The sequence below is a fragment of the Xenopus laevis genome, chromosome 9_10S (assembly GCF_017654675.1).
Source record: "Xenopus laevis strain J_2021 chromosome 9_10S, Xenopus_laevis_v10.1, whole genome shotgun sequence".
NCBI classification, from domain to species: domain Eukaryota; kingdom Metazoa; phylum Chordata; class Amphibia; order Anura; family Pipidae; genus Xenopus; species Xenopus laevis.
In genome coordinates, this window is record NC_054388.1 from 11,416,091 (window position 1) to 11,438,546 (window position 22,456).

A 22,456-nucleotide genomic window follows, 5' to 3' on the forward strand; every position below is an offset into this window, starting at 1 on the left:
CTTTCTTTGATCATTTTGTGTTTGTTACCAAGAGCTAGTCTGGGAAATATTGCTATACAGTAAACTGCAACTTTTAAGTCAATATCAGTGATAGGCGAATAAATTTGCCTGGCGCAAATTTGCGGCAAATTTTCACGTTTCTCCACCTGCAAATAAATTCGCAAAACTTCCACTAATTTTTGCCGGTGTCTAAAAAAATTCCAAAAAGTCAATGTTGTCAAAACAGCCGCATGTCAACACTATTCAGACGCCCATTGACTTTTATGTGGATGCCAATTTTCAAGTTTCACTAATTTTTCACTGTTTCGAGAATTTCGTGGGAAATTCACAAATTTTTTGGCAAAGCGAAATGGGAGAAATTCGCCCATCACTAGACAATATCCAGAAATTGATGGAATTAAGGGTTTATGGTTTGCTAGCTTTCCAAATATATGACACGATGGGGGTTACTGACGATAGCTATTGTTCCCAGGGGTGAACATGCCCAAAAAAAATCACATTAACCCCAATATTTTGGGGTTCCAGTAGCTGCACACTTGTAATACCCCATGAATCTATTTGCGCAAGAGAGATGTGTTATTCTCACAGAGAACCCGTTTATAGACGAACGTTTAGCCTGATTTTTGGAAATGTTATGAATTCACGTTTTCATTTTTAAGATATTGATTCATACATGACAAAAGCGGAATTACACAAAAATTGGCACCTTCAAAAATACCTGTAAAGTAAAAGACCACAGCGTGTTAAAAAAAATGTAATTCAACACAGAAACGTAAAAAAATCAGCTAGCACTGAAAGGGTTCATTTATTTTATTGCTCGTCTTCCTATTCCTACTCTTTTCCTTTTTATCAAACATACACAACAAGTAACCCAGCAAAAAATGATTTTCGATGGCAAAATTGATTTGGGGTTTCCATTTTACAAGGCCAAAACATACTGACATGGAAACGACTAGGATGTATGATAAATAAGATCTTGGCTTTCTGAAGCTTCTCTCTAGAATCATAGAAATTCGACTGCTTTCCGGTTCTGTCTCAGTGGATAACCTGAGATCATGTCTAATCAAGCTCTGGACATGCAAGTCAATACCCACTGCCCTTTACTCGAACAAACTCACCTTTACTTGTACATGGAAGCCTGAGCCTCTCAGTAATCGTTGAACAAGAAGCGGACATATTCCTGGGATAAAGTGGAGAGTGCATAATGCATCTTTATTTATAATTCATTTGCATTCCTGGCCAGGGGCTTTAGCTTGTTAGGTTATAAATACTTTATGGGTTACGTTTTCTGTTATGGGGCATCTAACGCTACAGTTGTAGGTACAGGAAGGCAAATTACCTCTATGTTTTAACATCATGGTTCATTTTTGATTACTGTGTATTTGACAAGGTGTCTTCATTTTGGTTTCAATAGATATTTATTAGGGGACATTACAATCCAAAAACCAAGTGTGTACTTGTGCCTTGGCAATGGTTTTGTAGAAAAGGTGCACAGATCCTATCTGATCCCCATTGTAAGGAGCAGTCCTGCCCTGCTTTATGGCTGAGATTCTAGCTATCTGTATAACAGAGCATTCTGTCCCAGTGGCTGCACAGATTCTATCTGATCCTCATTGTAAGCAGCAGTCCTGTCCTGCTTTATGGCAGCTGAGATTCTAGCTATCTGTATAACAAAACATTCTGTCCCAGTGGCTGCACAGATCCTATCTGATCCCCATTGTAAGCAGCAGTCCTGTCCTGCTTTATGGCTGAGATTCTAGCTATCTGTATAACAGAACATTCTGTCCCAGTGGCTGCACAGATTCTATCTGATCCCCATTGTAAGAAGCAGTCCTGTCCTGCTTTATGGCAGAGATTCTAGCTATCTGTATAACAGAGCATTCTGTCCCAGTGGCTGCACAGATCCTATCTGATCCCCATTGTAAGCAGCAGTCCTGTCCTGCTTTATGGCTGAGATTCTAGCTATCTGTATAACAGAGCATTCTGTCCCAGTGATACAGATCATATCTGAACCTTATACAGTCTTAAATTATCAGAGTTTAGCTTCATGTTAGCTAAGCAAGAAGAAAAAAAGAAACAAATCAATTGTAGCTTTGCACTTTAGAACTGAATATTACTTATTTTGAAAGGGTGATTGCAGTATTATTGTAACCTTTTACTATAAACACTGCAACCAGAGCAATTCATTATACATATTATGAGCTTGTTGTTAGCCATGCAAAACTGGGCCAAAGGCACAAACCATTTATTACACAGGCACAATGCCTTATAGACATTTTTTATTATAACATAGGCCTAGTTTTGCTCTTATGTGATCTATCATATCAGGGTCTCAGCCAAGTAAGCCCCCCCTAATCCCTAAAGAAAAAATTGCAGTGCAAATTACACAGTGGTGAGGTGTAGTGATGTGCCCGAAACCCATGGGCTGATTTTTTACCCACATGCACAGGATCTCCAGGTTAGTCGGGTTTGGGCTAAGGTCTACCTTATGCCTTCCCCACCCACAACCTTACTCTGCTTTTGCATCCGGCTATGCCTCATCCCTTTCTGATACCAGAGATGGGCTTAGTTGGGTGCAGATCTAAAGGTAGAGGTGCCTTGCTGGGTCAGGTTGGGAGCGGGCGGCTTAGAGACACATGTGGGTTGACTTTTTGTCATCCAACACGTCACTATTGGGGTGATTGTGTAGGATTTGGGGTAAAATTGTTGCATTTTGGGGGCGGGCAGGGATATGGACAACTCTGCATTCCATTTTGTTTGATGTTCCTAAATTGCATATTCAATTTCATTTGTATGGTGATTCAGCACCAACATGCTGTTTTATAGATGACGCACAATGGAGGCCTTGGCGCTCTCCTGTTGTCTATAGACAGAGATCTTCATTAAGGTGATGGATGCTGGGTGTAGCCTCCTAAGACTGAAGTGCTTTCTGTGTCTAAAGTTGGCAGCGAGCTATAGCATGTTATAAATAAGTGCAGGGAATAACGCTGGTGGAATGCTCAGTCCAAAGCTATTTCAGGGTCTTGTTCCTTAATTAGAATAGAGGCTTTACTTGCAAAGCTGAATCTGTCTCTCAGCCATGTGAGCAATGTCTCAGGATTGATATAGGGAGTCTCTAGATCTAATGTCTGATATTATCCATAAACTAAGTCGTCAGTTTTTGGGAATAAAGGGCCAGATTCAATTCAGTGAGAAAAAAGTTAATGAAGTAAAAACTCATGGATGAGATTCAATCTGAGATGCAAATCAAATGGAGAAAAAAACGATCTCACTATTTATCACGTGAAAACTTTGGAGAACTTTTTTTTTCTCCTCGAATTGAATCTGTAAAGCTCTCACTGAACTGAATCTGGCCCAAAATGTGAAAGGATTTTACAATATTTAATATGGTAAAAAAATTATACATATTAGGGGATACATAAACATTTTTATTTTTATTTACTAGTAAATAGGCAATGTAAGACATCGGTCCTCATATACAAAGTGCAGTGCAGTGTGCAAAGTGGTTTTTCACCCTGCCACACATTTTGTACCAATGGTCCAGGTCTTTGTGCTCCTTGAAGGATGGGCTGGGGCAGGTAAGTAGGTGTTTCAGTCCCATAACCTACCCACAGTCTAATGTCTCCTCATTTACACACAGAATTTAGGAAGAGACTCTGGCTTCTTTGGATTTCAAAACTGCTGAAGATTAATGAGATACTGTTTAAAAAAATTTTTATTTCTGCTCATAAACAAGAGGAAATATTGAGTAAAGTAATAACTTTTGGAGACAGACAGCTTCCCTTTAATTCTGAAAAGTTATGGTAAACTGCTCAGTTACAGATCCCTTCCCCAACCCTTGTAAGTTTCCATCAGAGTTTTCTAGTTCCACCCACTGCTTGAGTCACAGGCTCTCTTCCACCATCAATAATCTTAGTCCAGGACACCTCTTGAGTTATGCACTCCCTGTCCTTCTCCTGTAAGCTGATATGTGTTCTAGTCCTACCTACTGTCAGGGAGTTGGGATGCTCCCACCAGGGAGGTTGTCAGGATCAAGGAGGAAGCCAACAAGGGAGTCAAGGTCGCGGTGTCCAACAAGGGGTAAACCAGAAGAATCACCAAAGTCCAGGCAAGGGTTCAAGGGCAGGCAGAATATCAGCAAAGTCCAAAAGTCCAGGCAAGAGGTCAGTAACAAACAGGAACAAGATAAGTCTTCAAAATAGCAGACAGGAAACCCAGGAAACACACAGGAACGAATCCTATACTTGGGCACCATTCTGGCGTCTTGGTATGGCTTTTATATTTGAATTTGGCGCCATAGTGACGTCATCGGCGTCCTTGCGCAGACGTCGACGCGCTGACGTCATCGCGCCGGCGCCACTACCCACGTGGCGGGCATGGGCGCTGCCATTTTGGGAGCGACGCCGGTAGGGGAGGACGCGCCGCCCGGAGCTCCTGGACCTGCTCCGGGCGGCGATCGTGACACCTACTGCTTGAGTCACAGACTCCCTGATACTCCCTTTGTAAACTTCCAAAACCCCTCCCCCCAAAATACTATTAATCTATTCCAATCATATAACTGAGCCCCTGAATTAGTGGGATTTATTGTGCACAATATTACTATAGGAACAACTCCTGCATTCTTCTCTTCTTCATCACTTGGCAGTCCGGCCGCCGAGCATTCTCCATATTTCCAAAAGCAAAGACAATTTTTTTCCCATTTCTGGACTCAGTTAATTCCACCTCACGTCGCATTGTCGTCAGTTAATCTCTCTCCATTTTTCTGCTTTCCACGTGAACGTGACGCGCTCCATACTAAAGTCGTTTAATGAAGACAAATGACGAAGATGCTCTCATTCTCTCTCTCTCTCAAACTTTCCTCTGTGATCACCATTTCTTTTTGCATTGGAAGGAAATTGACTCCTTTATCATCACCATGATGCTGTAATTAGGCGCATTACGGAAATAGTCATTTATCAGTCAGACATTTGAAATAACAGTCTGATAATGAACCAAACTAAAAAACCATCGCAAGCCAAAGCTGTTGTCACATTTAAAAGACTAGAGGCAGATTCCACTTAATTTCTGCTGACAACATGGATACCTGTGCCACAATAATATCCCATCACTAACTGACCTTGTCTAACAAATAATGTGTCATCACAAAGGGAATTCTCAGGAGGCAAAACAGTTCAAATTAATAAATACATTTGTTTGGGGGATATGGAGGCCAATCAGTTGTGATCCTTTATGGGAAGTTGAATAGTGTAAACTTTAGAAAAAAATCTCTTCTAGAATAATAAGTATAATAAGATTGCGTGCGGATTGTCAGAAAAACAGCCAAAAATATTGTACAAATTTTGTATGAATTAAGTGATAAAAATTGTTACTTTTCCACGTTGTCCTACTGTTGGATCTTTCCCTACTCTAACCATCTTACCAGTGGCGTAACTACCGGGGGAGCAGGCGGTGCAATTGGGCCAGGGCCCACACCCCACCCCCCCAGGGCCCCCGGCAGTCACGCGCCCACTGCAGCGGCTGCAGCGCTGCACGGAAGAGGGTGGGGGGCGGGGCCCGGCTGCACCAGGGCCCGCCCCCACCTAGTTCCGTCTCTGCATCTTTCCTGAAACCACTTCTCTGCAGGGTCACACTATACAGAAATAGGGATTGGTAGCACTAGATAGGTGCCTAATATATAAGGATAGAGACAAGAGGAAAGTGTTGGAAGGGTTACTGTCTGCTCTGCTCTCATTTCCCTACAGAAATAGGGATTGGTAGCACTAGATAGGTACCTAATATATAAGGACAGAGACAAGAGGAAAGTGTTGGAAGGGTTACTGTCTGCTCTGCTCTCATTTCCCTACAGAAATAGGGATTGGTAACACTAGATAGGTATACAAGTAACTTACATGTGAATGGTCCACATCTACCCTCGTGGTGGCCCTCCGTCTGCCGGACTCCGCTCCAGACACAATGACAACGTCCAAAGTAGCAGTAGATAGACGGGAGCCTTAATAACCACGGGTAGTTTTAGAATAAAAAAAGTCTTTATTTCCAAGCATCTTTAAAAACACAAACAGGTATCCTCTTGGAGCCCTTTAACTAAACCATGACGTGTCTAGTCACCTGACGCGTTTAGTGCCTCTCTTTGGCACTTCATCAGAGGTGGAGTCTAGTCCTAGCTCTCTGCCTTATATAGTGTATACAATTAAAACAATATGCCCTTTAAAATTTACATATTACACTTATGGTTTATTATCAGGCTGTAACTTTGCTATATAATTGTGGGAATCCTAATCAATCTTATACAATAATCGGAATCTAGGTTAGGGGGTATTTTCAATGGTATTTCTATCCATATACATTTAATTTGATTTGATTTAAAGAAAACATGAGACCTCCCAGTCACTGTTTAACCCCTGTGGGTGGCGTGTTTTCAATGTGAAAATCCAATATACCTCCCTTTGGTCTATCACTTTCTGCAAATCTCCTCCTCTCACTCCTAATTTGACTAATCCGATACCTTGGAATTTTATTAAGATGAAGTTACCATTATGTTTTGACATAATGTGTTTACTTATGGCTGAAATTCTTCTGTGATTATGGCTGGTTTGATCCAAATTGTTTAAATCTATCGGTATGAGGTGTTCTCGCACCCGTTCCTTTAGGGTTCTGCAAGTTCGACCCACATATTGTTTGCCACACTCACATGTGGTTAGATAAATAACAGCAGTCTCTCTTTTTGTAAGATATTTTACTTTACAGCAAATTCAGACAATGGGGGGCTGCTCTTATGTACATGCAAAGTGCTATGGAACCTGGGAATGCATAATATTGACACAGCCCATAAGCCCTAAGGTTTCAAATTATTCAAAGTCATGGTGGTGGTGGTTAGAAACTGATGGGAGAAAAAATAATGTGTGAGCTGCTTTTATACCAGTCATAAATAGCATCCTGGTGTTGCCTGAAGCCTCTCATTTTGACAGTATAATAAGGATGCACCGAATCCAGGATTCAGGATTCGGCCAGAATTTGGCCTTTTTCAGCAGAATTCAGATTTGGCCAAATCCTTCTGCCCGGCCAATCTGAATCCGAATCCTAATTTGCATATTCAAATTAAGGACAGGGAGGGAAATCACGTGACTTTTTGTCACAAAACAAGGAAATGTTTTCCCCTTCCCACCCCTAATTTGCATATGCAAATTAGGATTCCAATTCGGTTCGGTATTCGGCGAAATCTCTCACAAAGGATTCTGGGGTTCGGCTGAATCCAAAATAGTGGATTCGTTGTATCCCTAATAATTAACATACAAAAAACAAATTTAGCTATGTCTGTTATGTGGGAAAGGGGAGTAAACTGGCTCATTAACCTGGTTTCTGAGCATCAGCCATTGTAGGTACAATAGGAAGACCTAGGTAGGTAACAAGTTAGAAATGGTAGGACATGGCTGTAATAGTAGGAAAAGATGGAGAGAGTAGGGCAAGATAAAGACAATAGGACAAAGTGGAAACAGTAGGGCAAGATGGAGACATTAGGACATTGAGACAGTAGGGCAAGATGGAGACAGTAGGGCAAGATGGAGACACTATGTTTTTTTTTTTTACTATACTCCAGATGACAATAACCCCAATTTTAATATAAAATCAGAATTTTTAGTGGAAAAAAATACATATTTTTCAGTATTTATTATACCCCGAGGATGGAAAAAGTCTGAATCCAAAAATCCGGCATCTCGGACCTGCCGAGGTTACATATAAGTCAATGGGAGAAGTTTTTTTGATCTGCATTGGGTTTCGTGCTATAAACCAAAGATTTTGAGTTTTTCGGGCAAAAAAAATCTGAGTTTTCTGGTGGAAAATCCGAAAAATTAGCACGATTCATATTTTTCATGATTTTTTTGTTTTTTTTCCTGGAAACAAAATTTCGGAAAAGTGTATTAATAAATATGGCAAACAAACCTGTGCGGATTTGGTCGGGTTTTTTTTCAGAAAAAATTTAGATAATTCGGACTTAAATAAATTTGGATAAATGGGCCCCCCCATAATGGAGATAGTTGTAAAAAATGCCCAACAGTAAGGTAAAATGGTTACCGTGGCCAAGATGGAGAGAGTTGGAAAAGAGAAAGATGGTGACAGTAGAGCAAGATGGTGAAGGTTGGACAGGGTGGAGTAGAGCAAGATGGAGACAATAGGACAAGGTGGAAACAGTAAGGGAAGATGGAGACAGTAGGACAAGATGGAGACAGTAGGTCAAGGTGAACAAAAGTAGGACAAGATGGTTACCGTGGGCAAGATGGTCTCTTGAAGGCCCTTTTTGCCCCTTGTAGCATCACATCTAAAGAGCTTCTCTCTTTTGAAAATCAGAGGTTTCCAAGTACTAGGACAAGGTGGAGGCAATAGCACCAGATAGAGACAGTAGGGCAAGACGGAGACAATAGGACAAGGTGGAAACAGTAAGGCAAGTTGGAGACAGTAGGACATAGAGACAGTAGGGCAAGATGGAGACAGTAGGGCAAGATGAACAACAATAGGGCAAGATGGTTATCGTGGGCAAGATGGAGAGAGTAGGGCAAGAGAAAATATGCTGACAGTAGGGCAAGATGAACAACATACAAGCAAGATGGTGATGGTAGGGAAAGATGAAGACAGGAAGACAAACAAGATGACTACAAAAGGGCAAGATGGAAGAAGTAATGTTTTATCAGTGTTGACCAACCTGTTGTTGAACAATTCCTAGCACTCCATGAAAAGAATTCTATAGATGTTATTTAGTTTTATGTCTACAAAGTCACATTAGTAGGCCCTAAGCATAATGAAGCTGACGCAAATTAACAGTGTTGCTTGAGTACAAATCCCAATGTGCTCCAACATTTTGTAAAGGGTTAAACCATGCCGGTAGATGAGCATGTGGGCACTGTGCGTGGTGCTGAAAGCCTTTCCTATAATCAGTTTCAGGTGCATTTTATTAAACATTGCTGATTTTAAAGTCAGAGTGTTCCCCTTTTCACCCGTGAAGGCTATATAAATGAATGAAGACTAGAACATTGGCAGTTCGATGCCCATCGTGTTCGGATGGAGTGGCTCAGTTCTGGACATGCCACTTACCCTTGGATTCAGTAACTACATTGTCCAAGTGCTAATGAAGCTTCCCCTAAGGGAGCCGTGATTTATTGGTTACGGAAATCTCACAAATCTGGCCTGCTTGTAGTTCTTGAGGCCAGAAGTTGTCAGCCCCCGGTGCAGGGCTTCATAAATTTTGTAGAAATGCAGCTAATAAATCCTGCGTTAGCTTTTGCACCGCACCCCTCCCTCCCCTTAGTCATCAGGGAGCTCCCGCACTCCTGCCAGAGCTTGAAAGCTGATGTGTGTTGCTTTATAACGTGAGCAGAAAAGAGCAATGGAAAAGGAACAATGTTATTGTCAGTGTAGCACCAGGGAGGGGATAGAAGTCTACTATTAATATTGCTAATTCTTTAGAGAATTCAGTATTGGGGTTTGCACCCAAACTGTTGGGTTGCTTTACAAAATATTGAGTTTGCCCAGCACCACTGGCAGCACTGGCTGCCACTAAACATATATTAGGGTAACTATTATAATAATGTCTCTGTATCTGTAACCTTGTTATGAGCTAAGGGGGCCCAGCCTGAAGGCCAGTTAAGGTAAGAATTGGGGTGAGTGCTTATTTGTGCACTGGGTACCCCTGGAACTATAGCAGGGTGAATGTTACCCCAATGTTTTTATATATCTGTAACCTTGTTATGAGCTAAGGGGGCTCAGCCTGAAGGCCAGTTAGGGGGAGATTTGGGGTGAGTGCTTATGTGTGTCCTGGGTACCCCTGGAACTATAGCAGGGTGACTGTTACCCTAATGTTTCTATATATCTGTAACCTTGTTATGAGCTAAGGGGGCTCAGCCTGAAGGCCAGTTAGGGGGAGATTTGGGGTGAGTGTTTATTTGTGCCCTGGGTACCCCTGGAACTATAGCAGGGTGACTGTTACCCCAATGTTTCTATATCTGTAACCTTGTTATGAGCTGAGGGGGCTCAGCCTGAAGGCCAGTTAGGGGGAGATTTGGGGTGAGTGCTTATTTGTGCCCTGGGTACCCCTGGAACTATAACAGGGTGACTGTTACCCCAATGTTTTACTATATCGTTATCCTAGTTATAAACTAAGGGGGGGCATGGATACATTTTCAGATTTCCTAAAATCCAATATTTTCAAACACACTGAATCTGTGTTCAATAATTTTCATCCCACCATATCTTGGTTCTTTATAAAGGTTGATAGCAATAACCCATGTTATATATAAATTATTCTTCGTAAACTTGACTCCTGCACAGATTTTAACCTGAATGAATATATATTTAACCAATCAGCATTACTTCTAAGGGAAAAGTAATTATAATTCCCTTGTGCATTTCCAGGCAGGGGTTATTAGTGTTGTCCTTATTACAGATATGCGCCCTTACAATTATGTTCTACTTTGCGGGAAAAAAATAGACCTCTTTATATAGCTGTAACATGCGTGCTGGTGTCAGACAAGATTAAACAATTATGGGAAAATGTCAGTGAAAACACAGCAAAATTCAGCATTTACTTTGCGTCTATACATCCAGACAGATGCAGTAAAACACTGTAATTAGAGATTATAGAGATTATAAACCTGCAACGCTGCAGTTGCTTTCTGTCGGCAGGTTCTGGAAGAGGTATTTCTGCAGCTGGAGGGTCACAGGTTAATGTTTAACTATATATATATATATATATATATATATATATATATATATATATATATATATATATATATATATATATATTCAGGTATAGGATCCCTTATCCGGAAACCCGATATCCAGAAAGCTCCGAATTACAATTACAATTATGACTCCATTTTATCAAAATAATCCAAATTTTTAAAAATGATTTCCTTTTTCTGTATAATAATAAAACAGGACTTTGTACTTGATCCCAACTAAGATATAATTAATCCTTATTGGAAGCAAAACCAGCCTATTGGGTTTATTTAATGTTTAAATGAATTTCTAATAGACAGAAAGCATGAAGACCCAAATTACGGAAAGATCCGTTATCCGGAAAACCCCAGGTCCCGAGCATTCTGGATAACAGGTCCCATACCTGTAGATACAGGCATGGGATCCGTTATACGCAAATTCATTATCCAGATAGCTCTGAATTATGGAGAGACCCATAGACTCATTTCTTTTATAAATTTTTATAAATGATTTCCCTTTTTCTTTGTAATAATAAAACAGTACATTAAATAAACCCAAATGGCATTGATTTGCTTCTCATAAGGTTTAATCTTATTTTGGATCGCGTACAAGGTACCGTTTCTTTAATACCGAGAAAAAGGAATCTCTGTATTCTAAAAATCGGAATTATTTGATCGAAGTGGAGTCCATGGGGCATGGCCTTCCCGTAATTTCGGGGGCTGGATAACGGGTTTCCGGATAACGGATCCCAATACCTGTATGAGAGTAATGAGAACGCCGCGTGACTGCATGGAATCCAGTGTAGTCTGCATTGCATCTGCTCTATTTTATAGGTGTAAGAATGAAAGAAACAAGGGTGGCAGGATACAATATACAATTCTATACATTTCTATGGCTGGAAGCTTTTTACTGAGAAGCTAGAGATGCCTCTAAAGTGACCTTTTTAAAGATACAGCAGGCTTGTTTGCTTTGCCTGTTTGCAGTACACTATACAGACACATGCAACTTGCTGCTTGTGCATGGGTGGGTTGTCCTCTCCCTGGGAAGCTTCTACCCCTGCATTAAAGCATCTCTCCTCCGAATGGTATATTCCAGCGTGCAGCCAACTAAATCCGTCAGCTGATGCTGCCCCTGCTCTCTCCTCGTTACTTAGATTCCTTCTTTCATTGCAGCTCTCACTTTCTCTTCCAAACTGGATTAACAGGCAGCTGGGCATGCGGCGCGTCCCTGCCAAACGCTGATGTGCCTTCTTCACCTTCTCGCCTCTTGGGGCTTATTTTATTCTCATCAACTTCCCTCCTCTCCCTCACTCCGTTGACTTCGACCCTGTCGCCCCCGGGGATGGGTTCCAATTTTAACGACGTCGTGAAGCAGGGTTATGTCAAGATCAGGAGCAGGCGTCTTGGTGTAAGTCTTCCTCTTCTTCTTCCTCCTCTTCTTTATGTATTTTTCAAGTGTTATTCTCTTATTTCCTAATGAAAGACAATGACTGCTCTTCTTGGGTAAGAGGCTTGTCTTGTCTTGCCAGGGTTGGTTTAACCTCTTAGTGTCTGGATTAACTCAACTCAATTTCTGTTGCTTCTACACGTTCTATAGAAGGAGAAACAATGGGTTATTTAATAGCTTAAAGAGCACACATTGACCCCCATAGAGTTCACCCAATTACCTGTTCGTATGAAACCTCAAGAGTTTATAGTAGGTTGTATGTACGGAATGTCTGCTCTGTCCTTCTGTCTGACATCTGGCTTATAATGCTCTTACATTGCGCGATAGACTCCTTAATGCACACAGAGTGCCCAGGGGATATTGTGTGTCTGCATGATGGATTGGCTGCAGGTAAAGAAGGACAGGAGGACGCAGAATCTGTCAGATATTCAATGAAGTCTCTACTAATTTGTGGCTTTGTTCCCCCGCTAACCCCATAAATGCACCTGCTGTTCTCCCAAAAGCAATTGCTTTTTTTTTTTGTCTATCTGACTAATAGAATCTACATGGCTGAGAGAATAACTGGCTGGTATAGCCTTAAATATCACTAGGGGGATAACTCTGGCTACACCTCAACACACCACAATTTCATGCAGCAGGGGTAGGATTGCTATAATAAGAGGTGAACTTTTTTTTATTTTATTTTTTTTACCTAGGGGGAGTAAGAGTACCCATTCCATCATCTAATTGTTGTGGGGGTGTAATAACAGGGTGTTGTGCTATAATTGTTTTCATTTCTGCCAGTGTTTATGATGAACTGTCAAATAAAGCACCCCTTCATAGTAAGCTTGGAGTTAGTGCAAACTATAACTATGTTAAAACATTAACCCTCTGTGAGTAGGATTCAGATTCTGTAATACACTCCAATATTTGTAGTTATTCACCAGTGTGCGGTGTTTCTTACCTTGATATATATATATATATATATATATATATATATATATATATATATATATATATATATATATATATATATATATACATATATTTGTATTCTCTGAAGAACCAGCACTCCCATATATAAAAAATATCAGAGAGAGAGAGAGAGAGAGAGAGAGAGAGAGAGAGAGAGAGAGAGAGAGATTATATATCTCATTAAGGAATAGGAGTATCCTCAAAAAAAATTCCATTAATTAACTTTTTTTTTTTTAAACTAATTTCTAGCGCCAAGGAATTAATACTAAACATATCGATTTATGTAACATTATATATTTTAAAACTACTGCAGAGTTGTTTAATAGTCTGCAGTGATGTAAACAGTTTCAATTACGATCTTGGACATCTGCAGTCTGAATGCTTTCTTAAGGTGGCCATACACGGGCCGATAAAAGCTGCCGACAGACCGTGTCGGCAGCTTATTGGCCCGTGTATGGGGGCCCCCGACGGGCTTCCCCGATCGAGATCTGGCCGAAAGTCGGCCAGATCTCGATCGGATGGGATTAAAAATCCCGTCGGATCGCGGCCGCATCTGTTCGTTGATGCGGTCCCGCGATCCGACCGCCCGTTTGGTGAACGCTAGGATCCGATCGTTGGGCCCTAGGGCCCACGATCGGATCAGGCCGATATTGCCCACCTCAAGGTGGGCATATCGGAGGGAGATCCGCTCGTTTGGCGACATCGCCAAACGAGCGGATCTATCCGTGTATGGCCACCTTTATACAGATAGCTAGAATCTCAGCTGCCATAAAGCAGGGCAGGACTGCTGCTTACAATGGGGATCAGATAGGATCTGTGCAGCCACGGGGACAGAATGCTCTGTTATACAGATAGCTAGAATCTCAGCTGCCATAAAGCAGGGCAGGATTGCTGCTTACAATGGGGATCAGATAGGATCTGTGCAGCCACTGGGACAGAATGCTCTGTTATACAGATAGCTAGAATCTCAGCCATAAAGCAGGACAGGACTGCTGCTTACAATGGGGATCAGATAGGATCTGTGCAGCCATTGGGACAAAATGCTCTGTTATACAGATAGCTAGAATCTCAGCTGCCATAAAGCAGGACAGGACTGCTGCTTACAATGGGGATCAAATAGGATCTGTGCAGCCACTGGGACAGAATGCTCTGTTATACAGATAGCTAGAATTTCAGCCATAAAGCAGGGCAGGACTGCTGATTACAATGGGGATCAGATAGGACCTGTGCAGTCACTGGGACAGAATGTTCTGTTATACAGATAGCTAGAATCTCAGCTGCCATAAAGCAGGACAGGACTGCTGCTTACAATGGGGATCAGATAGGATCTGTGCAGTCACTGGGACAGAATGCTCTGTTATACAGATAGCTAGAATTTCAGCCATAAAGCAGGGCAGGACTGCTGATTACAATGGGGATCAGATAGGACCTGTGCAGTCACTGGGACAGAATGTTCTGTTATACAGATTGCTAGAATCTGAGCTGCCAAAAAGCAGGAAGGAAACACCGTTATCAAAGCAGATTGTCAGTTCAGTGTTGAATCAAATGCTTTCAACACTCAAATTAATTTCCCCTCTATGGGTGTTAGAGTTCAGTGTTCAAGTTCTGCAACTCATTAGTGATTTGAAGTGCCTGTAAAAGAGTTGAACACAGTGCTATACTATAGGCAGTATTCGAATCTGTAAAAAACCATTTCATCGTTACAATAAACAGAAAGTGGTTTCCATGTAGGCACAGTCATATCCAGTGAAAAAATAGAAAGATGAATTCTAAATCAGCCTATAAGTATAAATATTATTGTCCCTAACTTATTCCTAAGCTCATCAACAGATATCAATGTTGCCTTTTATTTCAAGAGTCCCCTCTGTGGCCGATTGTTTATCACAATTCCATCGCTATTTTGCCTGACTCCAGCACCTTTATTTGCCCCTGATTTAGGAGAAATTAAGATTTGCACCAACAAGTAAATGGTGTGTATTTGGGCACAAGTTGCTCCTGTCATGGGACTGGTCAAAGGCTGGACATGAGCACCTACATGCACAGTCCTGACTTGTAGTCTCCCAAGTTGGTGTGATTATAACAGCACCAATAGGAACAATGAGCTGAGGAAGTCCTATACTAGGGTGCTTGGGTGCGCTGTGCCCTCCTTCTTATGCCCATCAAGAACCACAACAACTGATGTTTAATAAATGAGCCATATGCTATAGGTATATACTATAGACTCTGTCTAGTGCTTTGGTGTATCATTCCAAGCTCCCGGTTGATGAAAATCGGACTCATTGTATTAAGCCGGGCATGTTTCAGCCTGTCAGTGCAAAAAATCCACAAACAAGCAGATCAATCAGCAGCAAAAGTGAATCTGTCAGTTTAGTGAATCACCTCTTCATATCTAGAAAACATAAGACTTGAGTGCAGATTTACTAAAGGGCGAAGTGACTATTGCTGGCGACGATTCACCAGCGTCACCATTTTTAGGTACTTTGCCGATCTAATAATGGGCGCAGACGTAACTTCGCTTGTGAAAGAGACAAACGCTATCGCTCACTTGCATTCTATCGCCAGGCAAATTATCGATTTGGCGATTGGACGCTACTCCGCAAATTCACTAAGATGCGGATTTTACTGAACGTTACCTCTTTCGCCAGATTTGCCTTCGCCAGCTCAGACCAGATGAAGTGCATTGGAGTGCATAGATCTTCCTCAACCTCCTGTTACTTACATCACATTTTTTAGTGGAAAAAGCTTTTAAGTCCAAAAAACACTGCCGTCTTTTCCTTTTTTCAGAGTGATAGGCTGCAATAGTCCTTACATTTTTTTTTTGGGGTAAACGAGTTCCCCCATACATTTTCTACCATATGGAACATAAACTATACACTGGGCTCATGTGTAGGGCAATATAACAACTCTATTGTCTTTATTAAGGTTCCCTGGACTTGTGTAATGTAATGTATTTGCTGCAACATATACGTCCATTCAACTTTAACTATAATTTATCGCCATATGCAAATTAGCCTGAGCGAAGACCTCTAACAAAGTTGCGCTAGGCATAATTCAATGCTAGCACATCTTCACTTTAATTGCTGACATAACGCTAACGCAAAATTCGCCAGTGTTCGGCGAATTTACGCCTGGCGAAGTGTTGCGCTGGCTGCAAAGCCGTCGCTGGCAAATTTTCGCCACTTTAAATTTACCCCTTGGACTTTGGGGCAAAGCTGCACGAAATCTAAATTTTGTGAGTGGTGCCAAATAGCCTTGTTTATACCTATTCCAAAGCTAATATGTTAAAGATTAGCTTTTGGGAATTGAGACGTAGAACTGATGTGTATCTGATCCTAATTATATTGTCCTGCTGATTCCCATCTTTGGATACAACAAGCTGCTGCTTACAATCAATTTCAACCATAAAGCAGGGCAGAACTGCTGCTTCCAATGGGGATCAGATAGGATCTTTGCAGCCACTGGGACAGAATGTTCTGTTATAAAGATAGCTAGAATCTCAGCCATAAAGCAGGACAGGACTGCTGCTTACAATGGGGATCAGATAGGATCTTTGCAGCCACTGGGACAGAATGTTCTGTTATACAGATAGCTAGAATCTCAGCCATAAAGCAGGACAGGACTGCTGCTTACAATGGGGATCAGATAGGATCTGTGCAGCCACTGGGACAGAATGCTCTGTTATACAGATAGCTAGAATCTCAGCTGCCATAAAGCAGGACAGGACTGCTGCTTACAATGGGGATCAGATAGGATCTGTGCAGCCACTGGGACAGAATGCTCTGTTATACAGATAGCTAGAATCTCAGACATAAAGCAGGGCAGGACTGCTGCTTACAATGAGGATCAGATAGATCTGTGCAGCCACTGTTATTCATAAAATGATATAATATTATAATATACAGTATTGCAGTGTTTATGCAATAAAACAGGGACAAGATTTTTGTCGAACTAGTTACCAATAGTGATCAATCAGTGAGGATTCTAATGTTAGTAGCTGAGGACAAACTTTCACCGTTGGACATGATATCCACCTCCATTTCATTTAAATACAACAAACTATATGGAAAATTATATAGAAAAAAAATCACAATGGAGCATTTTTATCACATCATATTGTAATTTATTCTGAAAGGTTTGGAGGAAACAGAAATCATTCACTAACCACTAATAACACTGTAGGAACAAATTGGTCGGCCTGTTTTTTTTTTTTTCCTCCTTGCTGCATTGCTTTTAAGTAAATTATGGTGTGGATAAGATCCCATAGCTGGAGAAACAGAACCTAATGGAATAACTCATTTAGTTTATATTAATGGAAAAGCGCTGACTTAGAAGTATAGGCTGCCACACGATGCAGGCAACATTCTGTATTCAATTAAGGGAGGGTAAAGCTTCTTAAAGGCTGACTTTTCTGTGCACCCCGTGGAGCTTTTTAGGGTCACAGACTTAAAAAAAAAATGTTGAATGTCTTCAGCAATGATCGATCATATGAAACCAAGAAAACAGATTAAGTAGAGACTCTCATCCTGATCCTGTTGCATCAGTTGGGTCTATCGGAGGCCGAGACAAGGTTTGGTCAGCAGTGTTGATTAATTAGTACAGACCCACCTTTGCCATAAACCCTTTATTTTATGCTGGAGAATGCTGGGAATTTTACGCCATCATGATTTGGGTGGAGCCACACTGATATGGAAGGTTTATGTCCAATTTAATAAACCGTAAACCACCACTGAGCATCAGATTCACTAAAGGGCGTTTTTTTGAACTTTAATGCATTTTCGACACACATGACAGGTGCAGCGTCGATTCCACACCTCTCCCTCCCCCCACACCACAATTCTCCTACCCCAAATAATACATACACACCACTGGTTTGGAAAGAGATGGCCGCAGTTGTTTATTTAAACACAATAATAAAGTAATAGTCATGTATAACATTTTTAACCTTTTAACAACTTTTAAAACCTTTAACATATTATTCCCCCACCCGGGGAGGAGGGAATGGGGGTGGGATGTCTATACCCAAACTGCCAAGATAAGTTCCTGTTCCATTCTCCTAACCCTAAACCGGGCTGCATACCACACTATGAGGACCCAGGCCTACCAGGCTACTTCCACTGACTATGAAATACCCCCTTTTAACTTCCCCTGGGGGTCCTTGCAAAGATACCCTACGCAACTGCTACCAACACACATATTATAGGGAGGGAGGGTGGGATGCTGCGTCCTTCTTTCTCCACGTCCCGGCGCAGAATGGTAAGTATTACCGCTGTTCCTTCCTCTGCTCCTTCGCCGGAACTCACCAGCCAATCAGCACCTGAAACAGAAAAATGGTGGAGGGGCGGGGATAGCTGTACTCCTAAGGCCCCGTCAAGACCCTGTTGCCCCTATTCAGGCCATGGGGTCCCCAGATATGATGTAAGTGACAGAAGATTGAGGAATATCTAGTTTTTTTTTAGCAGTTCGTCTGGTCTGAGGTGGCAAAGACAACTCTGCACTTTAGTGAATTTTCAGAGTAACAACCTTTCGTCAGAGCCTGGTAAAAGAGTGCGAAAGCGCTGCAAGATTTTCACTAGCCGCCGCCGGGCTGGGATCTGCAACCTTGGCTCTCCAGCTGTTAAGGAACTACAAGTCCCACAATGCAATGAAGGAGTCTAATGAAGGAGTCCAAAGGCAAATGCATTGTGGGACTTGTAGTTCCTTAACAGCTGGAGAGCCAAGGTTGCAGATCCCTTAGCCACTTCGCCCTTTAGTAAATCTGCCCCCTACAGTCTACTTAGTCATTTGCATTTTACAGTTTGTTGCAAAGAAAGACTTTCAAATAAATTGGTCATAATGGACACTTATGGGGCCTTTATACTCCAAGGCAGTTCAGAGCTGTCCCTATAATTACAGCCCAAGGAGATCAGTTAATTTCAATAGCAAGAACTCTCCTGGATTCTCCTCCACATAGTGATTGTTTTAAGCCTCTGAGACTGTGAAAGTGGTTCCTTGACTGTGGAGCTGCTACTCTAGGCCATACTTGGTGGCTTGGTTGGGTTGGGGTGGGGCAGCTTGAAGGTCAGTTTTGGACATACTTGGGGGGATGTCAGTTTGCTGTCTTAGATACTTCAGTAAGCCCAAGTTGGAGGTCACATAGAACAATAGTATATTCCTTGAACTGGGGCTTTGGTTCAGCAATGTCCTCATATGATTGCAAACTTGCTATGGACTAAGATGGCCCTTAAAGTTGGGACTGAACCAAATATGTCCAATAATATTCTATTTAATATTCTATTTTATTTAATAATATTTAATATATTTAATTTAATTTAAGAATATTTAATATTCTATTCTATTTAAAAATATTCTATGGAATATAAACAGCAAAAGTAAGGGAATAGCCTTTATTTTAAAGTTAAATGTATAGGATTGTTTTGCCTTCAATAAGGATGAATGCACATCTTAATTCAAGTAACAAGGTACTGTTTTATTATTACAGAGGAAAAGGAAATCATTTTTTAAATGTTTAATCATTTGATTAAAATTAAGTCGATTGGAGATTACTTTTCTGGATAATGTGTTTCCAGATAACAGATCCCATACCTGTAGTTGAATGCCTCCCCCCTACACTTCCCATAATACCCAGCAAGTATTAATATAGGCTAAAAGTAATTAACGCTGCAAAAAAAAAAATGCTTTAACCTGAAGGCTTTATCTTTCTCCATTCCACATTCCACGATAATGTAGGGGGAAAAAAATGCAATAAAAAATAGCTACTTAATTTTCTGAAGGTCACTATGAGAAATCGGTGACATTTTCCTACTCTCTGCGTTTCAGATATTTTTAAGCCATTTTTCTTTTAAGAAAAGCTGTGGTTTCCACAGTGATGAAAAATTGCCTCAAGACGTATTGGAATTTGTTGCAACTGAGTTTATTTGTTGTAGTGGGAAAGAATGGAGATTGTGCTGAAAACTGTTTGGTAACTATGGAGGCAAGAGAGGTGCAAAGCTCCCCATCTGTATTTTGTTTATTAGAGTCAAAGCAAGAAGTAGAAGATGACTTTTTTACTAGTTTAATAGTCATCTTCTTTCTCCAAAAACCACCCAATATATATAGTATACACATAAACACACACACACCCTGTATGGCCAAAAGTATCCAGACACATTTTTATCTGGAGACTCCTTCTTAAAATTCCATGTTCTTATTTGGAACAGTCTCTGATCAATTCCAAACTGTCTCCAATCTCCATAAGCAATGTCAGCAGAAGAACTATTCGTAGGGAGTGTGAATTTTTTATGGCTGGTTAGAGGCCAACAAACTTAACACCACTATGTGAATTGTTGGTTGGAGTAGTGTAAAGGCACCACCATTGGCTTTGGAGAAGTGGATTTTGGAGGAATTAAAATAATGGTCTGGTGCTGTTTTCATGGTATGTATTCGGGCCCCTAGTTCCAAAACTGCAGGGTACATTCTTAACACTTAGGTGATTCCTACTTATGGAACAATAGTCCCAAAAAGCCAGGTCCGTATTGAATGAGTTTGCTGAGGTGGAAGTGAAAGACTCTAACTGCACAGAGACCTGCCTCAATCTATTGAACTCCAAAACCCTTTAGGATGAAATGGAAGCCTAACTGTGAGCCAGGCCTGATCCCCAACATCATTGCCTAATGCTCTTGTGGCTGAATGGAAACAACTCCCACTTGAAATGTTCAAACATCTAGTGGGAACATTCCCAGAAGAGTACAAACTGTTATAGCAACTTCAACTTAACCTCCTTGGTTTGGAACAGCAACAGGTTTTTGTATACTTTTGGCCATGGATACATTGGAGTTAGTCTACATTTGGGAGGAATAAGACACTCGGTACAAAAGCTGCTTTGATCAAATTGCATATTTGCCCCATACCCTATAATAGCAGCTACATTCATTGTCCAAATTTCAGACAGGTGGCTTTTACTTAGACTTATTTACAGCTCTCTATATCTGATGCTTGGCATTTTACTTTTTTAACCCATAGTTCATCATTTATTAATTTATTGTGGTACAGATCACTATCTGCACAGTACATATTTTTTGTATAATTGTATTTATTTGGAAAAGTACAGTATGAGGGTATAGATTTTTGTGTGCTCAGAGCATTGGCGCACTATAAAAACATATTAATATTAATAATAATTCCTTCTCGGTATATTTGTATTTATACATATGGGAAGGAGGTGCCATATTGTTTCCCTTAGACAGTACAGTATGAGGGTATAGTTTATTGTGTGCCCAGAACATTCTTTCTCTGTATATTTGTATTTATACATATGGGAAGGAGGCGCCATATTATTTCCCTTAGACAGTACAGTATGAGGGTATAGCTTATTGTGTGCCCAGAACATTCCTTCTCTGTATATTTGTATTTATACATATAGGAAGGAGGTGCTATATTGATTCCCTTAGACAGTACAGTATGAGGGTATAGCTTATTGTGTGCCCAGAACATTCCTTCTCTGTATATTTGTATTTATACATATGGGAAGGAGGTGCGATATTGTTTCCCTTAGACAGTACAGTATGAGGGTATAGCTTATTGTGTGCCCAGAACATTCCTTCTCTGTATATTTGTATTTATACATATGGGTAGAAGGTGCCATATTGTTTCCCTTAGACAGTACAGTAGGAGGGGTTGGTTTTGCAAATTAGAACAATTGAATATATCTATTTAATCTGTTTTCATACCAACCCTTTCTAGGATTCCACACCTATTTCACTGATGATCAATTATAGTTGAATCTTGATGTTCTGATACAATTTTCTAACAGACTTAAATGTGGCATATTTAGGGTGTGTGAGTTTGAAGTCTTCCTCAGATAAATATAGTATAAAAATATTACCTTATAATCCAATCTTATTTATAGATCTTAAAAAAAATGTTTTCACGCTGAGATTTTATTTTCCATTGTGCTAATTAACAGCAAGTGAAATACAATTTTTCCTGGCTGTGAAAATGGTGGGAAAAAAACTTCTTTGAGGCTGAAGAGAAGTTACGGGTAAATTGCAGAGGAATTCTCTAAAATTAACAAGCTGATAACCGAGGAGCGAGCGAATGCTGAGGAGAATGATATGGTGATGGCCTCAGTTAAAAACTGGGGACTGCTTTGAAATGCTGTGTCGGGATCACTGCCAATTTGTACTCTACAGATGTATTTTGGAAATAGTCCAACAGCTGCAAAATGATTTAGACGTCTTGAGAAATGTAATCTGCTCTTCCAATGGTTAGGTCTGTTGCTGGGAGTACGATGGGCTGGCTTCCAAGTGGACCCACAAGTGAGAATTCATGGGATGGAATCCTTGAGTCTTCCAAATGGCACTGGATTAAAGGA

The 22,456-nt window shown here is 40.8% G+C and overlaps 1 protein-coding gene across 1 annotated transcript in view; it reads left to right on the forward strand.

Annotated features, from left to right (window-relative positions):
* Positions 1-11,744: 11,744 nt before the first annotated feature.
* The window catches only part of dok5.S (docking protein 5 S homeolog), a 105,516-nt gene continuing 94,804 nt past the window's right edge, over positions 11,745-22,456 (forward strand). The window contains exon 1 of the mRNA XM_041578686.1: positions 11,745-12,114. Coding sequence (XP_041434620.1) covers positions 11,830-12,114 — 285 coding nt within the window. The 5' untranslated portion in view covers positions 11,745-11,829. The remainder of the gene's footprint in view (positions 12,115-22,456) is intronic.